Here is a 27,740-nt window from a genome sequence, read left to right on the forward strand (position 1 = left end):
CTTAAGCAGTAAAATGTAAGCAGTAAGCGAATTGACCAATCACAGTAGAGTCCATAAGGCCGTAATATATGCAGTAGCGAATCCAACATGTTGATTTCCTTACTGCTTACGTCTTACTGCCTTCAGTTTTTTGTGTGCCAGGGCCCTAATGCGTGGTCTACAATGGGCAGTAGCAGTAATGGATTAAGAAGTAGGCGTAGAAATCGATCAATCATGGTTGATTATTCTCCTCACATTCGATTATGATTGGTTAATTTCTACGCCAACTTCTTAATCCACTACTGCTACTGCCCATTGTAGACCACGCATAAGAGGTCTTAAGCCATAAAGCCGTAAGAAATTAACCAACCACAGTCGATTATTTTTCCCATACTCAATTGTGATTGGTCAACTTCTTGCGGCTTTACCCCGGATCTACAATAGGTGTTCTAAACCTTAAGTCGTAAGAAATTGACCAATCACAGTCGAATTCGAGGAGAATAATCGACTAAGATTCGTCCATTTTTTATAGCTTAAGACTTAAAACTCTATTGTAGATCCGGGGTTATAGCTTACGGCCTCTTAAAGCAAGGTTCTGGACCGCAGCCTTTATAATATTTACATATAAAATTTTACATATAATATACATTATAATATGCTCAAGAACACACCTAGTGTCAAGTCTGTTCGAAAATTATCCCTTATATTGCGATTTTTTCAATACATTTTAGCTGTAATTTGGGCTTCTTTGTATTTTCCTTTCCAAAAGTCATCCGAAAATTCTCCTAAACTTTTTGTACCCCCAAAAGATCTTCCGATAAAAAAAAAATCTGATAGAAATTCTAAGCATTGAACAAACAACGCGAACAGACTTCGTGCAGCGACCTACGTAACCTACATTTTGCTGCGGTGTTGCCGAGTTCCCGGATCGCGGCGTATCACGTTTAAAGGGCAAAGGGGAACGATTCGCTTCGTCACGGAACTCTCGAGTTTATGTATAATGGCAAGTTCTTTCTATTTGCGTTTTAGCAAGTGAGATTCTCGCGTCATATCCGATCGTGACGGGAAACCGCGACATCTCGTCGCCACGAATACGAGAGTTTAAGCTACGATCGTTTCGTATATACGCAGAATATACGTGAACGTGAGTCTGGTATTCACGCGGGTGTACATATTCGTTTTGATATCGCGAAAAGATCGAATCGAATTGAAATCGACCCGAGCTGGTTCTCTCCTCGGCAGGAACCGTCTCGGTTAGTCCCTTTCCGGGAAAGGAACAGTCCTACCCCTTCAATGAGTAAGTAAACTCGAAAGCGAACTATTTATGAGTTGCGTTTCTAGGTTAGATGGACGAATGTGTTGGGAAAGCGCGCGGTTTGGCAATCTCTCAGGCACGTATCGTTGGCACTTAGGACGAGAGACATTACAACTCGATAATTGTCTGTCACCTTCGACGTTTCGTCCTCGAATCTCGGATGATCGCCACGGCGTGAAACGTCAACCCTCATGGTGCGAACTGTAATGTTGGCTGCGTCGTGATCATAGAGCGTATCCTTTAGCGAATTCTTCATTAAAATTAGGCAGGACGATGTAAGAGGCTCCCTAAAATTATAGGTATTGTTAACGCGCACCTTGGAAAGTACCTGTCGTATTGGAGCTTCGGATAATCCAGAAAAATGGATAAAATCGTCAGAATGCCCCAACTGAAGTATTTACTTCAGGAGTTTCCTGGGAATATGAAATTTTGTTTTGCTTATGGATCAGGTGCGTTCAAACAAATTAACAACGATAGCAATAACATGTTGGATCTCATATTTGTTGTACGCAATGCTAACAAATGGCACGCAGAGAATTTAGCAAAAAATCCTAAGCACTACGCTCAACCATTAAGATATCTCGGCCCTAAAGCGATCACTAACATCCAAGAAGGATGGGGCGCTAAAATATTTTACAACACATTGATAAGAACAGGTGAAGATCAGCTCATTAAGTACGGCGTGATATCCGAGGTTTCATTGGTGGAAGATTTGTTAGACTGGAACGACCTGTACTTAGCTGGGAGATTGCATAAACCGGTTAAGGTATTGATGGAACCGGACGAGAATTCTCAACTGCGTACTGCACTGGTGCAGAATTTACATTCGGCTGTGCATGCAGCTCTGTTGTTGCTGCCTGAGCATTTTACGGAGATTGACTTTTTCAAAAGGATCACCAGTTTATCCTATCAAGGCGATTTTCGAATGATTTTCGGTGAAAATAAAGATAAGATTAGCAACATTGTGTTGCCACAATTGCATCATTTCAAGCAGTTGTACGAACCGATCTTGAAACATTTTGACAATTACGTAGATATTCCAAAGTCACATGACATGGCTGTCATGTGTAATCAGGACACCAGCCCGGCAACTAGAATCCACCATTTGAATCATTTACCCAGAACACCCCAGATTAAACTAGTCAGGATGTGGTCTCATGGGCCAAGATCGAAAGACACGGAAGATTGCTTGCGTGCAATCGCACACGATCCGGAATGTTGCGATTTGTTGGATCAATGTTTGAAAGAGATCGTTTGGAGGTCTAGCGTGACGCAAAGTCTAAAAGGAATCGTAACCGCAGGGCTTGTAAAATCCGTTAAGTACAGCGGCTCCAAGATAATTAAGATGTTACAATCCAATCCGTTACCTAAGCCCGATCCGAATAAAATCAATAAAATTGTTGAGACTGTTGTAAAGAAGACAAAGCCTAAGAATGCTGAGAAACGCGTCGAGTAGTTACCACTATTCTTTTAGATAAAGCTAATTCAATCTTGATATATATGTTGATATATTGATATATACATTATTATATTTGTAAATTCTTATACGAAGCCTGTATCACAAATAAAATGATGACTAGTTACACTCAACAATGTAATATTTTATTTGTAGGTATTATTTGATACCTTCAATTTGTGGTATACGCTCGTAAATAGAAAGCTTTTTTTTCTTCGAAATAATTGTTCCATTGAGATGAATTGAAACTTTATCAAAATTACATATTACATATCACGATAATCCAAGATATCTTTTACATATAGTCGTACATTACACACGTATTGTACAGAGTATTCCATTTTAATTGCAAATATCTTGAAAAATATGTAAGATACGAAAAAATGTTTCAGATATTTTGATCACATTGTTTTTTTTTCTAAGTGGAAACGCCAAAAACATATGAAGATCACCTTCACTTTTTGAAACGGAATTATATGATTTCTAATTATTCTGCATATAAAAGTATTAAGATAGAGATATAAAAAAACCGATAGTTTTTACGAGATATTTTTATATCTTATTCTGGCACATATTTACATGAAATATTAAACATCTTGTAAACTATAAATTTTTTGGTAATCGTACTTTTATGAATAGAATAACGAGATGAATCAATTGGTATAAAGAAAACAAATAGTTGTTTAAAAAAATATATAGGTAAAAAAAAGGTATATTTTTTTAAATAAGCATTTTTTCGTATCTTACGTATTTTTTTCCACTATATTTTTTTCAAGATATTTGCCTAGAGCAATAAAAATGGGAATCTCTGTATATATTACACACATAAATTATATTATAATAGACGTTTTTCAGCAAGGACAGTCAAACACTGTAATACAGTGAATCGTTTCATCCTTGTTTAATGTAGGCAAACAACGGATATAATGATTCATTGTGTTACATCGTGTCTGTGTCTTTGCTGGAAAATACCCACTTTATATATACACTTTATATATACACATCATTAAAGAGTTAACTTACAATGATCTTGTTACTTTCAGCATGTAACTAGACTATGACAGCGATGGATTCCGATTCTGAGAGTCAAGATAGCGATGACGGACGGCGATTTCGTTTCGAAGCTACGCGCAAGGATTCGGTCGCGACTGTGGATACTACGGACCGAACAAAGATGCCTAAGAAACATAAATCATCCCATAGCGAGAGCTATCGAGACAGGAAGGAACGATCCAAATACGAGAGCAAAACGGATGACAAGGATCTCAGACACTCTACAAAGCATTCGAAGCATGAGTTGAGGAACTTGAAGCAGGAAGATAGTAAAAATTCGCACAAAGACCACAGGGAAAACAGGTCTGGATTCGCCACGAACGACAGAGGCTCCAGAAATTCCAACGGAGGTGACGCGAGGGAGAGATCGCGTGATTCGAAACGGCAATCGGACAGGGATCGAAGTGTCCACCGGATGCAACGCTCGCGGGAACATTCGTACGAGAGGAACCATCACGACGAGCGAACATCGAGCGATAAGCACCGAGGTCGATATCACGAAAGGCACAAGCATCGTTCTCGCGACAGGAGTCGAGATAGATCTCATCAGTCCAGTAGAGTCAAGTCCTCGAATGACGATTATCGGTCTCGAGAGGATCACGGGAGGCACGACTCTTCCAGGAAGCTATCGAAGGAGAACAGGTCACAAAATTCAAGGGACTATTCCTCGCCTAAGAACACCGAGCGAGAGCGCAGTCACAGTGAGACTCGCTCGAGCGAGAATACTAAGAAGGATTCGTCGATAGAGGCTCAAGACTGCAAGGATTTGGATCTGTCGCAATTCGACGTTCTATCGGAGACCGATGAGAACATGTCCGACAGTCGGGATTCCGAGAGCCGAACGTCGTCTCCACACTCGCGTAAGATCAAGCTGAAAAGACACGATTCCGAAATCCGGTCGGAAAGTTATGCTAAGCGAAAGAACGACGACGAAGCCAGCACGAGAAAACGGCGGGAGGAATTAAAGGTAAAAAAAAGGAGTTATGATCCGGCATCTAGTTCCAGTAATAATAATCCTAGTGCCGTTTCAGATTCCTTACTCAACTCCGCATCGCACACGACGAGAGAGGCTCGTATGGACTCTGAGAGAGAAAAGTCTGAGTATCGTGAAGAGGAAAGAATGCTTATTTGTGATAGTAATGTCGAACGTTCGAACTCGAGAGAGAGATATTTGCGCTCTAATGCTTCTTTGGACGAGACACGATTATTCGAAAAGAATCTAGATCAAGCCGGATCCACGTACGGTCCGCTTTTACCACCAAGATTCGCATTTAATGCGTCCGACGGTAATAAACTTGATTCCGAGATAAATATTCTCGACGAAGATAAAATTAACGACGAGGTCGATGAAAAAAATATGAATTTTATTGGATCTCGTTTGCTACCTCAGTTAAACGATCGTCAAAGCATAGAGCAAGAAGATGCAGCGGATGCTGTTTTCGGGCCAGCACTGCCACCACATTTGTTACAACGACAACGAGAGAAAGATTCGCTGGATAGAATTATCGGCCCTATGCTACCTGACGTTCTGAAATCGCGTGAGGAAGGTTTGATCGCATCTCCGAAATCCGATGATGATTCTGCAATAGGTCCTCTACCTGTGGATCATCCAGCTCTGAGAACTAGCCGCGTACACGAGCAATTAGATTTAAGAGCACAAAGAATTAGGAATGAAAAATATTCGGAAGAGGTAAAGAAAATTTTTTTCTTTTTTAGATGTCCGTATTTTCATTTTTTTTTATTACCTAATTATCCTGGGAAAGATTTCAGTTTTTATTCTTGCTCTCATTATGTGTATTATAAAATTTCTTATACACAGAATAATAGAGAAATAAATCCGGATATTTAGTATAAGACAACTTTCCAGTACCCGAATAAATTGCTATTGGAGATTATTAGTTTCATCAACGAGAAAAAAAGTATTTATATTTCAGATGGATATTGGAAATAAACATGAGGAATGGATGACCGAGTTACCACCCGCTCAAGCTACTAATCTTGGATTAGGCCCGCGCAAATTCAGGCTTCGAGATGGTCCAGATATGTCGGATAGATCAAGTTGGACTGATACACCAGCACAAAAAGCTCGGAAGCAGATGGACTTGGTAAATATAAGAAATATGTTACTATGTGCATTTCTGTTTTAAACTACAAATGTGAGGCATTCTATTTGTGTTACCATGAAGGTTTTAGAATTTTATATGTGTACAGTAGAACTCCGTTTATCCGAATTGTTCGTTAGGGAATAAGAAAATTCTGATAACCAAATAATTCGGATAATAGAGGCTCATTAGCTCTCCTTTTTATTAATATTTATTAGTTAATTATAATATAAGAGCCGACATTCAGAAAATTAAAGTCGATCACGTTGAACTTCTATTATTCGAATTACGGTATTCGGATAATAAGAGCTATAGTTTGTATAATGGAACTGAGTACAAACTCGTATAAATGGAGTGTAGATAAACGAAGTTTTACTGTACTAATGTTATGCTCGTGGTATACTTTTTAGGAAGCAAAAAGATTCAAAGAATCAGAGAAAAAACATGTAAATGAATATCACAAGGAAGTAGATAAAAGCAGAAAACATGAGAAATCGTTACTAGAAATGCACCAAAGCAAAATTGCCAAGAAAAAAAAGGTAACTTTATTTATCTTTTTAAGTTACTATCTTCAAGTTATCAAATTAATTAAATCTATACATTCGCATACTTGCACTGTAGTGTACTATATACATTTTATTTTTTAGAAAGAGGAAAAGGAAGCAAGAAGGACTGGAATATCAACGAGAAGGCCATTTGATAGAGATATCGATTTGCAAGTCAATCGATTTGATCAAGCACAAAAGAAGACTATTCTGATGAAAGCGCAGTTGCTCGACGATAGGTTCTCACGTGGGCAAATTTAACGGGTTCGAGTTTTTATGGGGATAAAATTATAGTAACTGTAAATAATTTCAAATTGTAAAGGGAATTATATTCTGTATTAAATACATTGATTCGCAAGTTGATCGATTTGATCAGGTAGAAAGAAAGACTATTGATGAAAGTACAGTGGCTCGCGGCAATAGATTCTCGCATAGACAAAACGGGTTTGAATTCTTACGGGGATAAAATTACGGTAATTGTAAATAATTGTTAATGAAGCTTACATTCTACATTAAATTAGGGCTTTAATTTTATTCCGTGTAAACGTAAAACGTTTATCCGTTTATATTCGCTTTCAAAAAAACATTTACTTGAAGGTAAACGTTTATACGTTTAATTAGCATATCCGTTTATAAAAGAAACATTTTTCCGAATATACGTGTTTTATTATACATTTAAACGAAAATACATTTACATGTATATTTAATATATCCATCTATGAAAAACATTTTTTCGAATATTTTAACGTTTTTTAATAAAATTAAAAATCGAATTTTTTGCATTTTCTCAATTCGTCACACTCCTTAATAAAGGGATAAACGGATATGCTAATTATACGTGTAAACGTGTTTTCGTTTAAACATATGATAATTAATTACACGTATATTCGGAAAAACGTTTCTATTAAACGGATATACTAATTATACGTGTAAACGTATTTTCGTTTAAACGTATAATAGCGAGCCCTACATTAAATACATGAGGAAATTGGCAGATATCGAACGTTGTTTAACGGTGCCTTGAATTAACTGAATTTTCGCCATCTTGACTGACAATTTTACATAAATGTTTTAACAGAATACGCACGTCAGCTTCGTTATATTCGTGTCTTTCTGATCGTCATTTTTTACAACACATTTTTTATAAAAACGACGTTTTGCTGTTGGAGTCAACTAACTTTCGTCAAATTTTATTTCGATTTTAATCTCAGTTCTTCAGCTTTTTCCGAAACGAATGTATCGTAAATTGTACCGCGGATTGTTATTACTTTCTTTTTGTACTGCGGCTACAAATCGAATGTGTTTTAGATAAAACTTTTCCAGTCGTGTGTCCTGCATATCGTATTTCGTAATGTGCGACTTGCAACGAACTTGCATAAATTACAATCGAACGAAGATTTTATAAATATTGTAATTCGTAATGTATATAATGTTCTGCATGTGATGCATCGTAAAAAAAGAAAACGACAGTGATGCACATGTCGCAATAATAACGATTGTACGGTACATTTCTGCTCGTATAAAATAGATACGCCGCTCGTTGTTTGTTCGTCGTTATTTTCTATAAGTGAAACAGTACAAAATATATAGTCAGTGACGGATTAACGCTTAGGCAAACAAGACACTTGCCTAGGGTGGCAAATTTTTCACACAGTTGAGATAAATTTATAATTTTAAAGGATTGGAAAAAAATTTTTTAATTATAAATTTTTTCTTTTTTTCCACGGATTTTTTCGGTTTTTTTCCCAAGGGTAGAAAAATTCATTTTGGAAAAATTTGCGCGAGTTCGTAAAACCTATCACGTTTGCTTCTCGGTTCTTTCCGTAAAGAAAATAATTGCGTATAGGGTACACAGCGGGATAAGTTAATAGAAATTTTGAAATTATATAAAGGATTGAGGTCGCATAATGTATTCAATAAAACATACACTATTGCACCATTAATATAAGAATTAAAAATATAGAGTCCAAACATGTTTATATGATAATAGTAGGTCTAGAAAATAATTTGGATTTAAACTGAATTCGTAACAAAATATTGGAAAAAAAATAAACTACAAAGAGACACTTCAGGAGTTTATTAGATCAGAGTGTGGCAAACTAGAGTTAAAAATCTGTCTACTTAAGCTTTGCCATATACTAAAGAAAGGTTAGATTAGATGTTAGTATAAAAATAGAAAGAGATAACTAAAAAATTTTAATAAAAATAATGCTTTAGAAGTTACTTATTATGTCTTTTACATAGCAAAAACAGTAATTTTTCCAAAAAGATTTTTTGGAAAAAAACCGAAATTTTTTCCAGCAATTTGAAAAAAGCGGCTTTTTTAAAACAATAGATAAATTTTTAATTTTTGTTAAATCTAACGTTCTTGTATGAGAATATGTTATCAGAAACGATATTTATTAAGGATTGTTGAATTTTTAACAGCTAATGCAAGGGTATAAATCATTTTTTTAAATCCATTTTCCCTCTTATCAAATTTATAAATTAATGAAGCCACCTGGGGGCGGCTAGATGTTGGTGCTTAGGAGCGGCAAAATGCTTAATCCGTCACTGTATATAGTGCGACATTTGGCACTGTTGATACGTATCTTTATAGGAGGTACATAACAGCGTGGATGTAGTAAGTGCAAGTAAAACTACATTGTCACACTTGTACTGTGGAGAATAGAAGATACATCATACTGATTTCACATGTTCCCAAAGGTGGTTCTATACTTTGGTGGACCTGAAGCAACATCTTAAGACAATTGAAACAATTGTGGTAATCCAAGGATCTGAAGGATCTTAAACTTCATTAGTTTACTGATGTTTGTGGATCTGCCAACACACTTTCTCATGACACGAGATACGAATCGAACAATTATCAGGTTTATATCATTCGATGATCGTTTATTGTTTTCTGTCAAGAATTTATGTAAATCTTTGAATTTGTACACACAAAAATAAAATATGTTTTGATTAAAGTTGTCTCACTGTTTCTTTTCCCTGGCGTTTTATTTGTCAACGTTAGTCAGTAGTATATAATTTTTATTTGATTGAACACAATGGAATAGTAATTATTGTTTTAATGAAACAAAAGATAAAATAAATGTGTAGTTTGTTATTGAAAATAGAGATATTTTTTTCTGTAGTTTTTAAATCTTACTATCAGGAATTTCTTGAATAAATTTGATAATCACTTGAACAAGTTTGCTTAATCGCTGATTAAACAGTAAATTAAACTCTTTATTTATTTATCTATTTCATCTTCTGTTTCATTAAAACGTTAATCAATACATTAAAATTAATAAAAATAGTTTGTAGCTTCAAGAATAAATCAAATATAAACAAATTGCAAACAATTGGAATGTACTTACCACTTAAGTCATAAAATGAGTCAACACTACCGCATTGTTCAACCCAATAAAAATTATGTGTGTAATCAGATTATATAATCAGCTAAAATAAATATAAGATATTATTATATAATAATATAATAATTAGAGATTCTATAATAATATAATTTATATAATATCTGTTACATACAATAATTATATAATTATTAGAATAAAAATTATAATATTATTATGATTAGATATTTCGTTGTATAAAACATGTCATTCAATATTATATATTTCTCTTTTTTGAGAGGACGAAAAAACGAAAAGTCCAGAAGATTGGCTACAAAGCCAAACTAAAAGAATTGCGTGCCGAGGCCGTCTCTCGCCCACGCACGCACGCGATTGGCCGCGGTATCACACGCACTGTATACGACTAGTGCAAATCCAACTGACTGACAAGTGACGACTCATCTCATTTGATGATTGTAGTTGACTATATTAGCTAATTTCTTTGTACGGCGAGTGACACCGATCCGATCGATCGACGCCGCGTCGATCGTCCGCCCCACCGTAGTCCGTTCGCGTCGTCGCCGTCCCTTCCGTCGTCCGACGTTCACGGAAAGACTGATCGAAGAATGAGACGCAGCTAACCTCGAAAGCGACGTTCACGCTCGTGACGCGCCCGTCTCTCTCGTCGTCCGGTCACCCGAGCGATCGCGTGCGATCAGGAACGATCCAGGAAGAATCCGAGAAGCGTTAATCCTGGACGCGTAAGAATATTATTCGAGAAAGGAGGAAAAGGAAGACAGTGGAGAGGAGAGGATCCCTCCCCCCTCTATCCCGAGGAACTGTCCTCGTCAATTGTCGATCGAGGAACGTTCACGACGTCGAGTGACTAATGGTCGCATGCGGATGAGATACCCGCGATTGACTTCGGAGTAAGTACGTATCTTTCATGCCGCTCCCCCGCGACGTCATCGTCGAGATTGGTTATCTACGATCAGCTCCAAAATCGAGCTAGCCCGTTGACCCGTTTCTGACGCACGTCGACGCACGCGACTCGTTCGACGTTATCGTGTTGTTTCCTTTGTCTTCGAGCAAGAATCGTCAACTTGAATTCGTTTCGCGGAATAAACGACCGTTTCCGTTGACGTCAGGTGTTTCCTCCGTGCTCCTCGTCGACGAGGATTTTTTTTCCCCTCCACCGCATGGACCGCAGAGGTAGCTGCGCGGAGATCCACTTACAAATCGTGGACAACAAAGTTGGCTTTGTCTCGGAGATTTTGGAACGATTTCTTAGGAGATTATTATATGCCTAGCGCGATTTGTGGAATCGTTTAGTTAGTACTCTACTGGCCGCGCACGTCATATTTGTTTACTTTGTTTAGATTGGGCGTGTATTGTAAATCACTTCGTTTAGAATATGGATATCGTGTCTGTTGTAGGATCAATATCTAAGAGCTAGAGATCTACTTCGTGAATATATTTGAGCAACAGAATGTAATTTTGGAATAAGGAACAATAAGAAGGAATGTAATATTTACTTTTTCCAGAGCAGCCCGGCTGTGCTTTTTAAGATGTACTTTCTGTCTGTATTGGATGTCACTCTTCATAATAACAGCAAAATAAACCTAGGAACTGTAGAATGAACCATTTGAACGAGATCTTGGGGAAATACTGAACTTGATGAAAAGGTGGATGTTTAGACCGATTTCAAAATGCGCCAGTGCTGTTTGAAACACCAAGTCCTGTTATGGCTTATCTTCCTGATTTTTTTCGCTGCATACAGCAGTGCGGATATTTTAGTGTTTTCTTCAATTGGAAGACAGATTGAAGAGGAGTTTCGCGATATGCCTGCCAAGTTTGGGGGTATAATATCTCCGGAAGGCATCAAGGTATGTTGTTGAATTTTTTTTATAATAAATTATATATGTGTATAATTTATTGTAGCAGGGTGTTCCTTGAATGTCCTTGAATCCCGGAGAATTATCCTGGAATTTAATATATCCTAGAAAACTCCTGGAATTTCAAGACTGATCTGGAATTTTTATCATTCTTTATGTTATTTATGATAGGATGATTGTAAATGGAAAAGATACAAAGCAATTTTGAGATTACGAAATCTAAGTATTTGACGAAGCGCTAATAAATTAATAATTTTAATAATATGATGCTTGGATACGTTAATAAAAAGAAAAGTTGTATTTGAGTGTAAGCTCTTCCTTAAAGATTCAATACGGCAAGTTACCAATAGAAAACTTGGATTTAATATCTACAATTATAGTTATATATAGGATTAGTATCTACAAAATAGAATATAGTAGAAAAATTATCGTTATTATTGAATATTCGTTAGATATTATTTATAAACCAATAAATAATATTGTTCCAAATTTATTTACATTTTAATTCATTTGTCATATAGAATCTTAACTTGAATACAAAACATATATAATTCAAAACATATATTGTACGAGTCAATACAAATTAATTAACTAATGAAAATTAATTGACCTAGAAAAATAAGAATTTTTATTTAGAATGTTCCGGAATTATCCTTGAATTAATTCCGTAATATCCCCGAATAATAACCATATATCACTAGACATCTTGTATAATGAATTATATATATATATATCGCTTATTTGCTACAACAATGACTTAGGTAAACAACGAAGTTTTTCAGAAAATGAGTTCGAATAGGTCTGTTTTGTATAGCTGAACTAATATACACTTTCTATACTTAAAGTAAAATAGGCATGTTTGATATTTGGCAAAAGCGGATAAGAAAGTTCTAGCGCAGTCTAGTGCAGCAATAAAAAACAAAGCTGATGTTCGGAATAATTTTAATTTTGAAATAATTGATGTAATAACTATATAGAAGAATAAAATGTATCTTTAAAGTATATTTTTCCTTTTTTCTTTACCTTTACCTTTTTTGTAAGTAACTAAAAAATCATAGCTTTTTAGTTATGTCGTTATTGTAGCAAATAAACAATACACATTTTGTGTCTCTATAATTTTATGTTATACAATTTTACTAGGGCTTGGTGGTTTATGCCGATCCTCCTACTGCGTGCCATAAGATACAGCCTCCGCCAAACAATAATACCACTGGTAATTGGATAGCGTTAATACGACGTTATAATTGTAGCTTTGAAATTAAAATTCGAATGGCACAGGAAGCTGGATATGATGCTGCTATTATTCACAATGTAAACAGCAATGAACTAGGTAAACTACCCACATATTAATGACACATAGTAACACTAAAACATTGTCTATTTCAATGAATACATAGCAAAGAGATGATTATCTTATTTTAGAACCGATGTCAGCAAAGGATCCCGTAGGAATTTTGATACCATCCGTGTTTGTTGGTGAAATTACGGGATTTGTTATCAAAGACAATTATTTATACAATCACGGTTATTTTGTAGTAATTAATGATGATCTGCCATTCAATATTAATACCCATTTGCTCTTGCCTTTCGCTATTGTTGTTGGAATATGTTTCCTAATTATAGTTATTTTTATGGTGAGTCGTAAATGCGATGATAAAATTCCGCGTGCGCATATTATCTTACCGACTTTAATACCGTATGTACTATAGATCGTCAGATGCATAAAGGACAGAAGGCGACAACGGAGGCACAGGCTGCCTAATTCTAGTTTAAAAAAGATTCCTATACACAAGTATACAAAGGGTGATCCGTACGAGACGTGTGCTATTTGTTTGGATGATTATGTAGAAGGAGAGAAATTACGAGTTTTACCATGTGCACATGGTACGTTTCTCTAACAAATTACTCGACATCTCCATTACAACGATATTTTATTCTTTCAACCAGAATTTTCTTCAGACATCTTAAATATTAAACTACTACTACCTATTTGTTTATTAATTTCAGCTTATCATTCAAAATGCATTGACCCTTGGTTAACAAAAAATCGAAGGGTCTGTCCTGTTTGCAAAAGGAAGGTTTTTGCAGCTGACGAGCAAGTTGTGACCGATGAGAGTGACTCAGACGATGATACAGCACCTCTTATTCGCGACGGCCATCAAGGTACATGATTATTTTCTTTTACGATCAATAAATAATACGGATTTGTTGCAAAACTCAAAGAAATTCTTTTAGGTACACAAGGAGGCACATTCACACGGCAAAGGGAAAATCCTTTTAACAGAGCTAGGAGATCACAAGCTAGACACGACAGTAGTAATTCTAGTGATAATAGCTCCGATTCTGAGCAGTCTTACGTTACTACCGAGGATGGCGTTAGTACTAGTGCCGGTGAACCATCCAGTGTTACCGTTTTTATGGTATCTGATACTCATAGTATAAACGGTAAGACTAATTACTTACTATCTGGCATATAATATTGCTATGAAAAATGTTCATGACGTATTTTGTTCGATCTATAGGCGAATCACAGGAATTGGAACATTCGACTAGTAGTACCAATCCTCATACGGTGAGTTTATACGCGGACGCTCAATCATTTTCAACACCTATTCAAATCGCACCGACACGACGCGGGATCGTGGTAAATTCCGTGATCTCGAATTCTGACTATTATGTAGAGACTTCAGATAATGCGTCGGTGACGGCCAGTAATTCCAACAGAAACGATGTTATTACGTAATGGCCTGACACAGCTGTGACTATCATTATACATTATGAGTTGTTCGTATCTTGCTAAAATTTTCTTTTTTCCGTGAAAGATACGTTAATATTATGGTGTGCACGGCATAAAGCTATATACGATGAAGATGAATATATATATATAAATAATCTGAAATTAGATAGTATTTTTAATATATATATAAAAATTATTATCTTTTTCTTTCTAAATAATGATATTTTAACTTTGCTTTATGGCAAATATTCTTTCGCACTAATTTATCTAATATGTATTTGATGAATTACGTAATAATATTATCGTTTTCTTTCTTTTGCGACAGTGACGTATTGTGCAGAGATTAATAATTTTTAGTATTTTATATGCGATTGCAAACATCTTTTGAGAGATATTTTAAATTTGATTCACGTACGAAAACTCATGTATAATGAAAAAATGTATATATTAATGTATAATTATCCGATTTGTTTTTTTTTATTTTCAAGAACTATTCATTATTGCTCCTTGACTAATCCTTGATTGAAATTATTTTCAGTTAAATATATATTTAGGTAAGACTACAAATTTTCTAATTTCATTTAACAAAATATTATTTTGTGTATTAGCTTAGAAATTTTTGTGGCCTAATTTAATTTTTGTATTTGATTGAATTTAATCGAAATTGCATATTATCATTATTCAAAATTTAAATATGATGTAATATATATATATACATGCTTAGATAAGTTTACTAAGTTTAATAATGATTTAATAGTAAGTGATCAGTACTATTGTATTGATCAGTGCTGATGATATTGTAAAATGACGAACATAACTTTGTTGCCGACATCGGGTTTGTACATATAAATATTACCTACTAATACTATACAGTCAAGAGACCAAAAATATGCAGATTCCTTTCAATGCAGGACATAGGACACTGTGAACCGTCAACTTTAAACACTAAGTTGATGAAATTGAATCTTTAACCGCGTTAAGTTTTACGAAAAATATATTGTTATCCAGAGTATATTATGTGAACTAACTGTACTGTTTTATATAAAAAGTAGACTAGTACTTATATATATATATGAAGTGGGCTGTATATAATAAGATCTGTCAAGAATTACATGTAAATTTCGCTACTGTCAAATGATGTATTTACTTCATTTCTTATCGACATAAACAATTGAAATGTTATGTGATTCTATAATAAGGGACAATCATATTCAATTTAAATCAAATACAGAAGGACATCAGCATAACACTAACATATATTAATGGTTCTATTCTTTTATTTTAAGATTGTAATTGACAGTACACTTGAATGGAGCATCAATGAAAATCATTGCGAGGGCTTATCGAATCAGAAACAATATTCTGTTGCTCATAGTATAGTTACATACGCAATTTAATTTCGAAATTAATAGAAACAATGTTGTTTAAACGTACAGCTCGACTATGAATGAAGAAAATGTGGCAAAATGTAAAAAAATTTATAAATAACAACAGGAAGATATTATTATGTACAAAGAATACGCCTGAAAGATATTTTCAATTTTTTTAAATAATCGTCAAATCGAAATAAAAAATATTTACTATCATTTAATATTATGTACATGTAATGTAATAAAAATGTATTTATATTTTTTTGCACTATGTAACTTATCTTAGTCTTAAGATACAGAAGATATTTATTGCAACTATACTTGCTGATAGTCGATAAGATGCGATACGTCAAATAACAGAATGTATGGAACCAAGTTCAAGAGAAATTTATAAATCGAGAGCTATAAATTAAAAGATGAAGTGTTGAATTACAGTATATACAAACAGAACAATCAATCAAATGAGAGAAAATTTATCGAGTCAATCTTTGAAATCGAAATTGCCTAAATAAAGCCTCAAGAAATTACGGGTAAAAATGAGAATTTAATAGCGTCTATAAACAAAATACAAACAGTTTTTCTAAAAATCAAACAATGCGGATTGAAAGCGAGGATTTTCGAAAATGAAATCCAAAGATCCTCGAAATGAAGAAACTACTGAAGAAGGGGCTGCAACAGCCGATCGAATTCCAGGATTATTTCCTATCTAAAATCGAACTTATCGTCACGAAGATCGTAGGAGCTTGCAAATCAGGCTTTCAAGATGATCTCGGAGGAACCGGAGGTCAGTGCATTATCTTGACGGTACCGCCGGCTGTATGTCAAGAAAGGTGGTCTAATAGCTAACGCTTTGCAGCCGCGGGCATGACGAGTGCACGTGACGGCACAATGCCGCTCGAAGTTCACGTCTTCGCTTTGTACCTTGCCTCGAGACGTGTACACACGCGACGGCAAAAGGCGATCGTGCTGTTTTACCAATTCTGTCGTTCTAGACCACTTCACCCGTCATCCCCGACCGGCGAAGAGAGTCATCCTCTCTACGTTCGCTATCGCAGCAACCCCGATGCCGACCCTTCAACTATTCGCATACTTAACATCTCCACCCCTACAGAAATTCAATTTAATATTGAAAATTATTTTGAGTTAAAACACTAAACAATATTAATACTCAAAATAAGTAATTAATCACCACCTTCCAGTATTAAATTTCTGTAAAGGGCATCGTCCTCCCTTTTTTCTTTTCTCCCTACAATCTACCCCAGACAACACAAAGTCTAAAATTGGGGCATAAGACCTTCTAAAAATGTCTTTTAAACGATTTTAAGACGCCTTTTACAAAAAGACATGTTTTAGACGTTTTTAAAATGTCTTACATCTCATTTTTGGACATGGCTGTTATATAAGTACACATATAAGGCCTGTTCTTTTTAGTTGAACTTTTGCACCAGTTCATCTTTCTTCCTTTTCTTTCCAGGAAGAAAGAAGAGGAAGAAAGATGAACTGATGCAAAAGTTTAGCTAAAAAGAACAGGCCTCTTGTTACGATGTATCGTGCCATCAAAATCATGATTTATTGATCTATCTCTATCGGAAAACATAAACTCATAGATTTTGGAATCATGATTGATATGTTGAAAGAAACGTATATTTCGAGAGTCTAGAACTGGTCTTTTCCAGGATATAACATGAATTGTATAAATTATGTAAAGAACTCCAGCCGTGAGTGGTGTGCCGAAAAGCGTTGCGAGGAAACGTGGCACTAGGGGGTAGCTTCGGGGATTACTTTGTGGATGGACCAAGCAACGATGTGACGGGCAAACCGTCCGCGTGGCTAATTCGTTGCTACAGCTGGTCGCGTATTATCGATTCGCGAAAATTTCTCTTCACCCACGGCCATGCGCAACCCCCGTTTCCACCTTGAGACTAAGGGAGAGTGCGGATCGCGCACGCAACGTGACCATCGATGCGCCGCGTGTACGTATAGGTATTACGGATACACGCGTGCGTATGCATGGGAAAATAAGCGTCCGACATCGGCAGATGCGCACATTTTTTTTACATTCTCGTAGTATCACATCATTTTACACAAATTCGAATAGTCTTTCTTCTCCAACTTTGTTGAACTTCTATCTCAAGGAAAATGCGTTGATTTTGTCAGTATAGAGTCCCAGAGGATGACAACATCTTTCCGCCAAATAATTCAAGTCAAAGTTTTAAGTGCGTTAACGCCAGAACACACTCGGAGACGAACAAAATTGTTCACCGATAATTTCAACTGGGATTTAAGTTTCTTCGCGATCTTGTTATGAATAATTTATGATTTAGATTAGTTATCGTAAATGTGTTTTGTATTTCTCGAAAATTTATAATAAATATGATAATAATGATATTACAATTTTTAAAGATGTAGTGTTGGAGGAAAATATATTCACTTGATTACTCAATTGTTCATGACGGTGTTGTTCATTAATAAATATTATTCGAAGTATATTCAATGGTACATTCAATGATTTGGTAGATAGTTTAGCACAGAAAAGATTTTCTTCGATGCATATTTGCTATCGATTTAGCATTTATTTTTATCCAGCAAAGCCGCTCTCTGCGGAGGATTCCAAGAATGAAAAAGTTACCATAAAGCCTTTAGTTCATTTACCGTTTAATGGCGTTTTTATAGTATGTTTTTGTGCTACTGTAATTAAAACTTTAATCTAATGGCTAACAGAGCAGTTAACACTCTTTGAGATTACTCTTTCTTGATCATAAAACATGATTTCATTAAAATATCACATTCATTAATTACACTGCAGATCCAGCGCAAGCCAATTATTGCAACATCTTATTCATCATGAATTTAAATAATCCTCTGAATATTTTCTCTAGTATCTTAAAAAATTGCATAAATTCATTTACATATTTAATATTAATATATTTAATTTAGTAAAATTGTATATAAACGAGAATTTTTAATATTTCCGAAATTTTTACGAAAATTTTTCTACTGGATCAATCAATAAATTAATTTTAATTGATTCAAAATTTCGTGTATCTGAAAAACAATTACATTACTATATATTACAAAAATTAATAAAGATTAAAGAAAATATTATAGAATACAATATAATACTCTAAATATCCTCAGAATTTCGTTCGAATTATTAGCTGCAACATTTCATTCCTTCTTTCTTTCTCTCAGCTGGTCTGTTAAATTCAAATAACTCGATGAAACAGCTGTTCTTGCAGAATTTTTTACCTTTTTATATAGACTGTTCCGCTTTTACCGGATATCAGTTGCAACTAAATGTACTTTGACCAAACTCGGCCTAGATTTTTATAATTAAATTGAATTACACTTTCAATTTTAGCTAAAATTCTAGCCTATAAAAATGGGCCAACGAAGACCATCCTCTATTCCCACCGATCATAATCGGCAGTCTTCTTTTCTCCTTTAAAAAAAGCTTCTGCTTTATTTCTTACTTCTTCATTGTTCATAATTTTTCATACGATTTACTTTACATTAAAATTTAATAAAACATGAAATATAATTTGATTACTTCGATGCATATTTGCTATTATACAATCATTATAATATTTTACGTAAAATTTAATAATTATAAATCAAAACTTTAATGAGGGGGGGAGGAGAGACTCCTTAAGATAAAAATATTTGAATTCCATAAAGAAAAAATAAATACTATAAAGATTATTTCCATTAGATATTTTACTAGATACAGTTGCTATTAGAGATCGTAAATAAACCGAAACTTTTATCAACAAAAAAAATATATAGTCTCAATTTAAAGTTAAAGAAAAATCTCTAGTAAAAATAGGTCAACCTATGAAGGCCTTCCACCATCCTCAACGATTTCAATTGACGGTCCTCTATTTGCATACACGAAAAGAATGTTTTGCCGAAATATCTACAGCTAGATGCAATTTTCAGAATAATTTTGTTGGACGAAAATGATTATGTAAAAGGTTCAAGCATAATGAGTAATGCTGCAAAAAAAGTTTTGACATTCCAAGCTTGAGGATCCTACGTAAATATTTTTATAGTACAACACAATTTTCATATCTGTATTTAGCTAAATTTTTAAACACTTCTGCGAAATCGTTCTTTTCATATGTTAAAAAAAGGTTAAAAGGATGTGTATTAAAAATCCAAAAAGAATCGCATAAAAATCTCGAACATGGTCAGTAATTTCCATCAAATAGTTGTAAATTACAATATATACGAGATTTATACTTTTTATTTATTATTCTTTTTGGATTTTCGATGCATATCATGAAGTCCTTGCCAAGCAATCGGTCAATCACTTGTGAGCGATGCTTTGACCAAAGTTGATAGTAACTTGCCATGATCCTTCACGGTCTGTTAAGTATGTAATTGCTTACGATCTGAGGAGGGCTCAAATCAAAAGCCAAAACACGTAATCGATTTATAATTGGTGACTTTATTAAATATATTTTATTTTTTTATATAAGACAGTTTTATTTGCGAAACAATTACCGCGCTTGACTCCAATATGCCATTGTTATTACGTTGCTTTTTTTATAACTCGTGTAGGATACCGTTCAAAGTATAATCGAGAATTGAGAATACTCAAGCGAGAGACAAATTTTATACTAACTAAAAATAACAATTGTTCATAATTCTCGCGAACAATAAATCCTGTTCTTTATCGGGTTTTGATTTAAAATGAATAAATCAAAAAATATAAAATATCTGTTTCGTGAAACACGATTGTCATCTTGATCTATTTATGAATAGCTGAAAACAACCGTGTGAACTAGTAATCGTATACTGTGAACAATTGTAAATACAACGTTTCGTATTATTTTGCGTTTGTCGCAAATATGTTCCAAAAAGAAATATGACGATACCCGGAGGTATGCTACCTGTTCGCACGAACTTTGGCAAACGAATGACTGCGCACTAACAGGTGTAAACTTATACACGCCAACGCGACGGTCTGACTATCACAAAATATTAACGTATATTATAATACAAAATAAGTAAATTGTAAATAATTTAGTCGTGACATTTTTAATATTTTTCAACAAATAGGCTTTATCACACGTTTTCCGCTTTATTCTGTAGATTCATTATATTGTATAACCAGTATAACTGATCGATATTTTAAATATTTATATACGAGCAGTAAACTAAAAAGTTTAATCAATTATGTTGCATTGATATTAAAATTAATTAAATAATTATATTATATCTATGTAATATCTTTAATTTTATTTTCTGAAAATTTTGTCTCTACTTAAAGTATTTGGCTTAAAGAAAAACATTACTTTTATTAGATTTAACTCTTTTATTAATGAATCCGGGTATTTGAAATTAAAATCAGTAATAATTTTTATATTTTTGTGTGAATTTCGTTATGACGCTTCAAATTTCCATTCTTCGAATAATAAAGAACAATTTTGCATAGACTTTATTTCTCACTTTATTTCGTTTTCATATTTACATTTTTAGCGAGAACCTTGTGAAACGCACTACTGAAAGGATGAAAAATTATGCAAAAGTTAAACATTGCTTTTTTTTAAGTATACAGAGGTAGGAAATATTTTTTTGTCTTTTTATTTACTTCCTATAAAAAAATTATGGTATATTTCAAACAGTTTGTTTCACTTGTAATTACTAATCAATTAATGACATTAAGGTGTGCCAGTGATTTAATCGATCAATAACGACTCAAGAATAATTATTAGTTCTATTCTGTAAGCTTTATGTGTGTGCTTTTTTGTGTACACAATGAATCGATGGATAATTACACATATATTCTAGAGAGTTAAACATTTATAATAATTTATCATAGTCCATCCACGTTTTAAGAGATCTATGAAATGTGATATGTTGCCATGATATTTATAAATTAATTACCCCATTTTAAGTTAATGGAGAAAGAAACTCATCAATATGAGGCTGCCATTAAATCTGATGCCTCTTTATCTCAAATTCCTTCAGTACATCACTAACGAAACAATACTCACGAAACGCGATTGAGATTAAATTAATTGTTATAATAATATGACAATCGCGATACTTTATTAGATATTCATGAGATCGTCTAGAAAGATCGACGAATTATGGCGTTCTTTTATTACATAAATTTGATGATTCGAAAAGAAATTCAGATGTCAACAATATTTATCGATTTCGTGCGGATACAACACAAGTCAATTCATTATCGGTAACTAATTAAACCGAGCGAACTGTCCGGAAAGATACATTTATCGAGACATGTTCGCGATAAAATTCGAGCACGTAAATTCTGCGAGATACAATTAAACAGTCGACACATCATTTGCATTCACAAGCGTATCTAGAGGAAGAGTTTAGAGTTCAACCCCCCAAAATTTTTTGTTCAATTTTGCATTTTTAATTATAAAAAAATACAACTTTATTTTTTACTCTGAGTAAATTTTTTGTTATCACGTAAAATATTTTTTTTCTTTTCATTACGATTATGTGAGTAATTTCGTATTCTGAAACTTCCGTTAGAGCTTTGACAGTATCCGATGTATAACGAAAATTTTCAAATTTTTGAACAGAATCTACAGAATGCAGTAAGACAAATAAGTATACTATATACAATTACAAATTTCGTTTTTAATAACTATATCTTGCCTGTACTCTTTTAGGAAAAAGATAAAGTTACGATTTATAAACCTAATATTTTTCTCATTTAAAATAAAAAATGAGAAGGAGACATTCTAAGTTTTAAACATTCAAAAAAGCAATTCATTAAATAAAGTAAAAAATTGTTTTTATGTAATATATAACAGAATTGATAAAACTCCCCTCCCCACATGAAAAAATCTTATATACGCCCATGATTGCATTTCGTTAATTAAATCACTTAATCCGCACATTCTGTCATGTAAATCGCGCAATTCATCGATTCATGTATTGCTCTGAACTCTTGATGATCATCGCAAAAGCGATGACCAAATTATTTTCAAATTAACGAAGAATTCAAAGCGCTAAGCCGAACGCATTCAGGTTTAATTGTCCTTCAAGAAATAATCGTCGATCGTTAGGTAAATCACGACGAAATGTTAATTTATTACGTATTTCGATCCCTTCGCTCCGATCTTTATACAGCTTGGTTGTAGATATAAAATATCCTCACAAATTTTGACGCGTAAATGTTTTATCTAACGAAGATAAATTTAAAAAAACAGTTTTATTGAAACATATTTATTTTTACAAAAATTTTAATATTTTGTTAGTTTTCCTTTGATTTTTTCCGAGAAAGTACATTAAACTGAAGGTATTTTATGCTTAATTCTCCATGATTCAACCTGGAATTTATACCTAAATTCTAAGCAAAATCGTAAGACTTGTAACATATTCCTGTAAGATTTGTAAGAATTTTTAATTGCTTATATCTTTATACAATATTTTTATTGGCAGCTTTTTACTAGCTATAAAATTTATAAGAAATCGTAAATTTACGAATAATCGTACGTCTTAAGATACATATGCATAAAATTAGAATACTAGTCATAAGTTCTTATATATACAAGTTTTACGAGAACACGTTACAAGTCTTACGATTCTGCTTAGAATTGACTCATTAAAGAACAGAATTTTCAATTTCGAATTATTGCATGTCAAATTTGGACATGTACGAAAAAAGTGAAAAATGTTTCGAATTATATCGTTGTAAAATCGTTTTCTTGAATGTTGAAAGAATGTATCACGCACAAATGCTTACTGTACGCGAGTAATAATTACTTCAAGTATTTCAAAAGTTTAGTATACCCGGAAATTTATCATAAGTTCACCACAAGCATCAAATTTATTTAAAATATGTTCTGAGAATCCTAGTAAGTTAAATACTTCAATCAAGATTATTAAATTAAAACAAATTCAATTTATTATAAGTCGCTTCTTCGATCAATTTTATAATATTCTTCAAAAGAAAATAAATTCCTGTTTCGAATAAATAATAATGAGTTTTTCTAAAACTTGTAATAAGTATATTTTAAGATTGTTATCAAGAAAATATTTTTTATTAAAGATAATTATTACTTAAAAGGAAGAAAATAAATTGAGTAATTACATTTCTTAGCAATAAGTGATATTTTTCTGTGTGCAGAATTTTTTCATATTTTTTAGAGTCCAAAAACTCTTTAAAAAATATAATCAAGCACCAGTGATCCGGTTGAACCAGGAAAGCAGTGAAAAAGATGTTGGACCACGAAGGATTTAAGACTGTAGATAATCGTGCAAGACACCCGTTTCGTAATGAACAACCAGTCTGTCTCCAGAGTGTCACCAGAGTGTCTCGGCATATTTATGAGTCGCGCAAATACCTAGCAAGAGTCAATCAGTCGCGTGGACGGATAATCCGATTTGATCGAGAATGATGTATCTCTTTCTGATACCTGATGTGATATCATCATAATGCTTATCGTGACACATTTTGCGGCGTCATGTCATAACACTTCACATGGAACGGCTCGCTCGACTCGAGTGTTGGAACGACAATGAACGACAATAATAGCGCGGCAACCTTTTTGTAAACAGGGCGCGGTGTAACTGCGCGCCGCGACGTTATACGTATTCAAAAACAAATATTAATTATCGCATGCCAACCGTTCCGCCACCAATAATACGAACATAATAACGTGTGTTACAGAAATTATCGTAACAGAAATGTGTTGAATATTTCTTACATTTCGATGAATAGACTATATTATCGCACACTTGCTCTCAGCAGGTTTTGTGGAGCGTTACCTAAAAGATGATAATTTTATTCGATTGAGAGCGTTTTTAAATGGAAATGTAACTTGTATTACAATTCAACGAATACGCAATTTGATCGATACATGTATAAATGTGTAATAATAAATTTTGTACCAAAATTATTTATAATTCTTTTTTTAAATAAAATTTTAAATGGTTAATTGAGAATTTGATTTTGAAAAAGGATTAAATTTTATTTTATAACTCTCTTACAGAAATTTAATATTGGAAGTAATTAATTACGTATTTTGAGTAGATATTAAAAGCACTATTGTTCAGTGCTTTTAATAAATACACAAAATAAATAATTAATCACTATCTTTCAGTATTAAATTGAATTTCTATAAAGAATGAAAAATAAAATTTATACATTTTGATAAAAAATATATCTATAAATTAATTTATTATTATTATTACTATTATTTTTCTATGGCTTTCTCTAATACTTTTATCTAAAAAAGTAAAATTGAATAATTTTAATCAATCAAATCTTGTAATTTTAATTAAAAAATTGCGCGACTTAATCTTGCTGTTTTCATTTCTCTCGATTTCTAAAAATCATACGATTTCAATGCTCTTAAAGTATAACAAATTGGAAAGAAATAATAATTAAATTAGTTTCCGTAAATTCTTTTTCGATCAAAACAAAGATAAACTTTGTTTCTCGAATATCTGTATCTCTGACATATCACGTCCATATCGAGTTTGAAAAAGATTAATTTCAAAAAAGCGAGTTTCTCTGCTATTGCATGGATCAATATACAATACAAAAAGATTCGTCATGCAAAAATTGTATAGCATTATGATATCAGGAAATAGAAATAACAAAGGATAATATTATATATTTCTTTACAGATCGTATTAAAAATCTATTCTTAAATAACAAGTCAGATATTTTATATAAGTAAAAATTGTGCTTTTGTCAAAAATATAAATCCGGATTTCATTTAAGTAATATGCAATTACTTCCAGTTTAATATTTTATCGATAATGATTCAAATATAATACGAACATGTACAGCTTTTAAGAACCGATTATTGAATTGCGAGAATTAGAAACTATGTCTCAAGACAAGTTTTATCTAAATATATTTCAGTTAATGATAACAATCTATTTTTTTAAGATTTAGTTATTAAACTCCCCCCCGTATATACATAACACAAGTCTTGAAATTGGTTTCAATTAAGTACTTTAAAAAATTACAGTCACAAATGTGCGGCATATATTATAATTTATATAATGATATTAGTAGGAAAAAATTCTTTCTTGATTTCTTAATCTTTCTTATTCTTTCGCATTTCTTAACATACGTAAAAATATATATAAAAACGGGACAAAGAAAAAAATAATCAGTTAATACACATATTTGCAAAAAAAATTGCATCGATATATGATAGACAAGACTTATCACACACATCATTTTACGCGTGAGGTAACAAAAAAAAGTTATAAGCCTGAAAAATTGTTAGAAGCTTACAAAGCGATTTATAAATAAAATTTCCATAATACTATTAATAGCAAAGAGAATACTACTGCTATTTTGAGAATATTTTCTTTTTCATTTTAATATTATTATTATAATACTTCTTTTCCACATAGCTATCTATATTATAAAAAATATACAATATTATAAAAAGTCATCTAAATAATATATGGAAAATTAATTATTTTTATTCTAGAGCTGCCTCTTTATCTTAAACTCTCTCAATCTCTCTTTCTTTTCTTTTCCTCTGTACTTTTTCCCTACGCGATTCTATAACGGTCAAACATTGCGGATTTCTTTATGGACCGAATGAACTTCAGCTTAATATCGGCGATGTTCTTTCACCGATAAGCGTTATCGTGCGCTTATAGCTCCGCAAGAACATTCTCTCTTCGAGTGTTTTCTGGAATAAGAGGATAGTCTCTACTGTTCGAGAGCACCGCGAAGAATGGTGGTACATCCATCGCTCCTCGTAATCGGAAGCCGAGACCAGACGAATGCGAAGTCAGCCCAGATCGTGCGCGGTCCGATCTCTCGTGGGCTCTCTCTTGCTCCGTCTCTCTCTCTCTCTCTTTCTCTTTCTTCCTTCCTTTCTTTCTCATCCTCTCGGGTTCGACTCGGCCTCTCGACCTCGACGCCGATCGAAGTCGAAGCGTATGTATATAACGCGCGCCGCGGCGCGCGGCCGTGGCCACCGCCGCCGCCACCACCGCCGATATATTCGGGTCGTTCGGATGGTCGCTCGAATCTCGGAACGAGCACAAATCCATACTGCGCCACGCGCGCAAGAGAGTCGAGGATCGTACTTGGGCCGGCTTTTCTCCTCTCTTTTTTTCGGCGAGCGCCCCGTTCGTCGGCACTGGAGGACGCGGGGGACCGGGAGGAGAGCGAACCGGTGGGGTGGCAGCGACGAGAAGAAGAAGGATGAGAAGGAGGAGGGACGACGGGGAAGTTACGAAGAAGAAAACGGAGGCTGACGAAGAGCTCTCCGCGGGGATGAGACTTGGGGATCAGAGGAAGCGAGGGGGTAGAAGAGTCGGAAAGCGACCGTGTGTGTAGCGCCGTATGCGCCGGGGGTAGGCAGTGGTTGGAGGAGGAAACAGAGGGGTGGCAGCAACATGGAGAGAGGAAAGGAGAGGAACGGTTAATGGTACGAGAGAAACAGAAATCATAGGAGGAGGAAGAGAGAAAGAGAAAAGGGGATGAAGGAAGATGGGGAACAGATGAGAGAAAGGGGATGAGCGAGAAGGATCGCGGTTGTATGGACGGAGGGTTGATGAGGATATGAGACGTAAAGGGGAAGGATCGCAAGGGGGGGATGGAAACGCTCGAAGCCGCCGTTCCCGGACGGGGAGCGGCGCGAGAACGAAGATGGCGGCTTGCGCTCGATGACGCCCATCACGTTGCTGTCATTGACGTGGATACAAAACGTACATGAGTGAGGGATACAAAAATCTATATACGAGTACATTGAATATTGCATATTGCGACGACTCACGACGATCACGAAAACGAGAGATCAGATGTTTGTTGGCGACGATGAACCATTAACGTCGTCGGTGCCCCCATCGAGAGAAGGGAATCCCGTTGCCACGGGGCAAGAACAAGGACGCAGGTGGCGCGACTTCCGCGAGGAGAAAGAATCCGCCCTACAAATCTCTTCCCGCGGGAACGAGGAACAAAAGAGAGAGAGAGAGAGAGAGAGAG

The 27,740-nt window shown here is 34.2% G+C and overlaps 3 protein-coding genes across 6 annotated transcripts; all 3 read left to right on the forward strand.

The window, feature by feature from the left end:
- The first annotated feature begins 869 nt into the window (after positions 1-869).
- On the forward strand, positions 870-6,986 carry LOC108726607 (peptidyl-prolyl cis-trans isomerase G). Of its 4 annotated transcripts, none has more exons than XM_018454283.1 (5): positions 870-1,080; positions 3,794-5,493; positions 5,738-5,908; positions 6,316-6,444; positions 6,553-6,986. In XM_018454283.1, exons 2-5 carry the CDS (start codon positions 3,808-3,810, stop codon positions 6,709-6,711), a joined length of 2,145 nt encoding a protein of 714 aa, XP_018309785.1. In that variant the 5' UTR covers positions 870-1,080; positions 3,794-3,807; the 3' UTR covers positions 6,712-6,986. The 4 variants fall into 4 exon arrangements, with proteins under 4 accessions (XP_018309785.1, XP_018309784.1, XP_018309783.1 ...); XM_018454282.1 differs by lacking the exon at positions 870-1,080 and adding an exon at positions 1,205-1,276; XM_018454281.1 differs by lacking the exon at positions 870-1,080 and adding an exon at positions 1,409-1,488.
- Positions 1,487-2,859, forward strand: LOC108726609 (phosphatidate cytidylyltransferase, mitochondrial). Its single transcript, XM_018454285.1, has one exon. It carries the CDS (start codon positions 1,656-1,658, stop codon positions 2,748-2,750), a length of 1,095 nt encoding a protein of 364 aa, XP_018309787.1. The 5' UTR covers positions 1,487-1,655; the 3' UTR covers positions 2,751-2,859.
- Positions 6,987-11,473: 4,487 nt separating the features above from the next.
- Positions 11,474-14,541, forward strand: LOC108726582 (E3 ubiquitin-protein ligase RNF13). The gene is made up of 7 exons (XM_018454236.1): positions 11,474-11,668; positions 12,818-13,007; positions 13,100-13,311; positions 13,387-13,561; positions 13,685-13,840; positions 13,913-14,122; positions 14,200-14,541. The coding sequence occupies exons 1-7, from the start codon at positions 11,492-11,494 to the stop codon at positions 14,418-14,420; spliced, it is 1,341 nt and encodes a 446-aa protein (XP_018309738.1). The 5' UTR covers positions 11,474-11,491; the 3' UTR covers positions 14,421-14,541.
- Positions 14,542-27,740: the final 13,199 nt, after the last annotated feature.

This window comes from Mycetomoellerius zeteki, unplaced genomic scaffold, assembly GCF_001594055.1.
Source record: "Mycetomoellerius zeteki isolate Tzet28-1 unplaced genomic scaffold, Tzet1.0 scaffold430, whole genome shotgun sequence".
In the NCBI taxonomy this organism is placed as follows: Eukaryota; Metazoa; Arthropoda; class Insecta; order Hymenoptera; family Formicidae; genus Mycetomoellerius; species Mycetomoellerius zeteki.

What these genes read in the sequence shown, in the direction of transcription:
- LOC108726607 (XM_018454283.1), top strand. Translation starts at nt 3,808, where the DNA reads ATGACAGCGATGGATTCCGATTCTGAGAGTCAAGATAGCGATGACGGA. An exon ending in CTCGGAAGCAGATGGACTTG is followed by an intron (nt 5,909 to 6,315) that starts GTAAATATAAGA and finishes TATACTTTTTAG; the next exon opens with GAAGCAAAAAGATTCAAAGA. An exon ending in AAATTGCCAAGAAAAAAAAG is followed by an intron (nt 6,445 to 6,552) that starts GTAACTTTATTT and finishes TTTATTTTTTAG; the next exon opens with AAAGAGGAAAAGGAAGCAAG.
- LOC108726609 (XM_018454285.1), top strand. Translation starts at nt 1,656, where the DNA reads ATGGATAAAATCGTCAGAATGCCCCAACTGAAGTATTTACTTCAGGAG.
- LOC108726582 (XM_018454236.1), top strand. Translation starts at nt 11,492, where the DNA reads ATGCGCCAGTGCTGTTTGAAACACCAAGTCCTGTTATGGCTTATCTTC. An exon ending in AGTTTTACCATGTGCACATG is followed by an intron (nt 13,562 to 13,684) that starts GTACGTTTCTCT and finishes TATTAATTTCAG; the next exon opens with CTTATCATTCAAAATGCATT. An exon ending in TATTCGCGACGGCCATCAAG is followed by an intron (nt 13,841 to 13,912) that starts GTACATGATTAT and finishes AAATTCTTTTAG; the next exon opens with GTACACAAGGAGGCACATTC.